The sequence below is a fragment of the Sarcophilus harrisii genome, chromosome 2 (genome assembly GCF_902635505.1).
Source record: "Sarcophilus harrisii chromosome 2, mSarHar1.11, whole genome shotgun sequence".
Lineage (NCBI taxonomy): Eukaryota > Metazoa > Chordata > Mammalia > Dasyuromorphia > Dasyuridae > Sarcophilus > Sarcophilus harrisii.
The window spans coordinates 495,758,484-495,761,554 of record NC_045427.1 but is presented as its reverse complement, the minus strand read 5'-3'; the positions used below and the strand labels follow the sequence as shown (position 1 = coordinate 495,761,554).

At 39.8% G+C, this 3,071-nt stretch overlaps 1 protein-coding gene across 1 annotated transcript; it reads left to right on the top strand.

Moving 5' to 3' along the window:
- Positions 1-1,392: 1,392 nt before the first annotated feature.
- Positions 1,393-2,589, top strand: LOC105749252 (chymase-like). Its single transcript, XM_031955119.1, has 2 exons — positions 1,393-1,774; positions 2,247-2,589. Exons 1-2 carry the CDS (start codon positions 1,637-1,639, stop codon positions 2,388-2,390), a joined length of 282 nt encoding a protein of 93 aa, XP_031810979.1. The 5' UTR covers positions 1,393-1,636; the 3' UTR covers positions 2,391-2,589.
- Positions 2,590-3,071: the final 482 nt, after the last annotated feature.

Genomic DNA, 3,071 nt, shown 5'->3' with positions numbered 1-3,071 from the left:
TTTCCTACTCACCAGGAAGCTGATGACCTGACTTTATTAGCGGATAAGGACTAAAGGTAAAGGTTAGGTAAGAATAAAAGGGGTAAAGTGTTGGGATTCAACGGGGATATTACCCTATGCTGAAATGAATATATATATGCCAAGCAGTATAGCATCTACCTTCTAAAGGAAGTTAAGAGTTACCAAGACAAAATAGATAGTAAAACTATAATGGCGGGAGATCTCAATCATGCACTCTCAGAATTAGACAAATCAAACCACAAAACAAATAAGAAAGAAATTAAACAGGTAAGTAGAATATTAGAAAAATTAGATATAATAGATTTTGGAGAAAACTTGAATAGTGATAGAAAGGAATATACTCTTCTCAGCAGTTCATGGAACTTATACAAAATTGACCATATATTAGGACATAAAGATTCAAAAGTTAAATGCAGGAAGGCAGAAATATTAAATCATTTCTTTTCAGATCATGATGCCAGCCCAAAACTACATTCAATGAAAAGTTAGGGGCAAATAGACCAAAAAGTAATTGAAAACTAAATAATCTCATCTTAAGAATGATTGGGTGAAACAACAAATTATAGACACAATTAATAATTTCATTCAAGATAATGACAATGATAGACATCATACAAAAATTTGTGGGATGCAGCCAAAGCAGTAATAAAATTGTATGTCTTTAGAGGCTTAGATAAAATAGAAAGAGAAGATCAATGAACTGTGCTTGCAACTTAAAAAAGCTAGAAAAAGACCAAATTAAAAAACCCCAATCAAATACTAAGCGAAATTCCCCTAAAATTTAAAGGAGAAATTAATAATATTGAAAGTAAAAAAACAACTATTGAATTGTAAATAAAAATAAGAGTTGGTTTTATAGAAAAAACCAATAAAAATAGATAAATCTGATAAGAAAGAAAAGAGGAAAATCAAATTGTTAGTCTTAAAAATGAAAAGGACTTTCCACCAATGAAGAAGAAATTAAAACAATAATAAGGTTACTTTGTCCAGCATGCCAACAAATTTGATAACCTAAGTGAAATGAATGATTACTCAAAAATAGGCTTCCTAGTTAACAGGAAGAAACTAAATTTCTTAAATAGTCCATTTGAGAGAAAGAAATAAACAAACTATTTATCAACTCCCTAAGAAAAACTGCAAGTCATTTAACTTCTGTGAGCTTCAGTTTTCTCATATGTAAAATGGGAATAATACATTATTACCTCATTACCCACCTCACAAGAATGTTATGAGAAAAGCTGAGCATGCTGCCTGGGAAACAAATAGTATTTAATAAACGCTTTTTCATTCATCCATTCACTCATTCAAATCACTTTGCTACCTATAAACCTGTGAGAAATTATGCTTCTTTCCCTTCCTCTATCACCTATGACACTATTTCCATTTGTCTTCCCTTGGTTTCTCAAGAACCTGAGGTCCCTGCATCTCTGGAGCCCTTGACCCAGCCCATATAACCCATCCCTGGCATTGACAAAGCCCTTTTCCTGCCTTCTCACAGCTGGAAAAGGAAGCAAACCTGACAAAGGCAGTGAGACCTATCCCTCTGGCCTCAAGATTCAATTCTATCTCACCTGGGCAAGAATGTCTAGCTGCTGGCTGGGGAAGGACAGGACTAATGCCCCCGGGATCAGACACTTTACAGGAGGTGGAACTGACACTAATGAATCCCAGTGACTGCAAAGATTTTGGCTCTTTTGATGAGAGATCCCAGTTGTGTGTAGGGAATCCCAACTCAAGGAAAGCAATATTTATGGTGAGTTCATATTTCATATTTCTCTTCTTTGGAAATCATTCTCTCTCTAAGAGTCAGAACCCTCCTAAAAAGGGATGGGGTCAGCACTTTCAGCTGGATCCAGGACTTGGGCAGGGGTTTGGAGCATAGGGTTGGGGGAGTAGAATGAGGTCTGTGAGAATAGGAAATATTCCAAATTCCCAAATCCAACTCCCATTTCCTTAGCATTTGTGGGTGGGAGGGTGGGAGACTCATTCTCTGCCCCCCTCTTCCCCTCCATATCCTACTCAGAGTTTCAGAGAGATACTGATAGGGAGGAAAGAAGGAAGTCTGGGTGGGAAGGTACCTCTGGATATGACCCAAGGAAAGAATCTGTGCTGGAACTTGGGAACCCAGGAAGGCCCAGGATTTCTGCAACCAGCTCAGAAAGAGCCAGGGCTAAGTGGGGCAAGGGACAATCAGCCTTTCTTGTTTACTCCTCTTTGTCTAACAGGGAGATTCTGGAGGCCCCCTCGTTTGTTGTGATGTGGCCCAAGGCATTGTCTCCTATGGAAACAAAAATGCAAAACCACCTTCAGGCTTCACAAGAATTACACATTACCGCTCCTGGATTGATCAAATCCTAAAGGCAAATTAGCTCATGTGGCCCTGGCTCAGCAAAAAGGAATCTCCCTCCTAGGGCCCAGCCTCCTCTCTGGGACTGTCCCTCTGCCTGCCCAGCTTCATCCCAGAGTCTAAGATGTGTGGGGGAGGGGAGGAGGGTAAAGAGTATGAAGAGTTATTCTGGACATTGAACTGAGGGTCGACTATGACTGCAATAAACCAAAGCATCCAGGCTTGTGTGCGTGATTACTCTCTCCCACTGTAGTCCCCCCTCTCTCCCTGCCCAAGGTAGTCAGCATAGCAGCAAAGGACCTCTTAGAGAAGAGGGAGTCAGTATTCACAGTTTGGAGTAGAAGTAAATAGTCCTCATTGTTCTTGTGTAATGTGGGAAAAACTGAGCAGGATAGTATTTAATACTTTATTTAAAGGGAGAGATTTACTGGGCCCAAATGGATCTATGGTTTGGTCCCAGGGCAGAATAAGACTGTTGTCTCCAAGAATCCAGCCCTCAATGTCAGATACAAGATTCTTTTATAGGATAACAAGAACAATGACATAATGGGGGAGGTACCCAGACTGGGACAACATAATAGGGGGAAGCCCCTAGGATGTCATAATGGGAGGTGCTGCAGAGGCTCCTGATATGCTAATGGTGTCTAAAATGGATAAAGGCCTTTATCCCATCAAACACTAAGAGGGAATGGTTATAACCTGA

Coding starts and splice junctions, on each gene's coding strand:
- LOC105749252 (XM_031955119.1), top strand. CDS start 1,637: ATGCCCCCGGGATCAGACACTTTACAGGAGGTGGAACTGACACTAATG. Junction 1,775..2,246: donor CAAGGAAAGCAATATTTATG/GTGAGTTCATAT, acceptor TTTGTCTAACAG/GGAGATTCTGGAGGCCCCCT.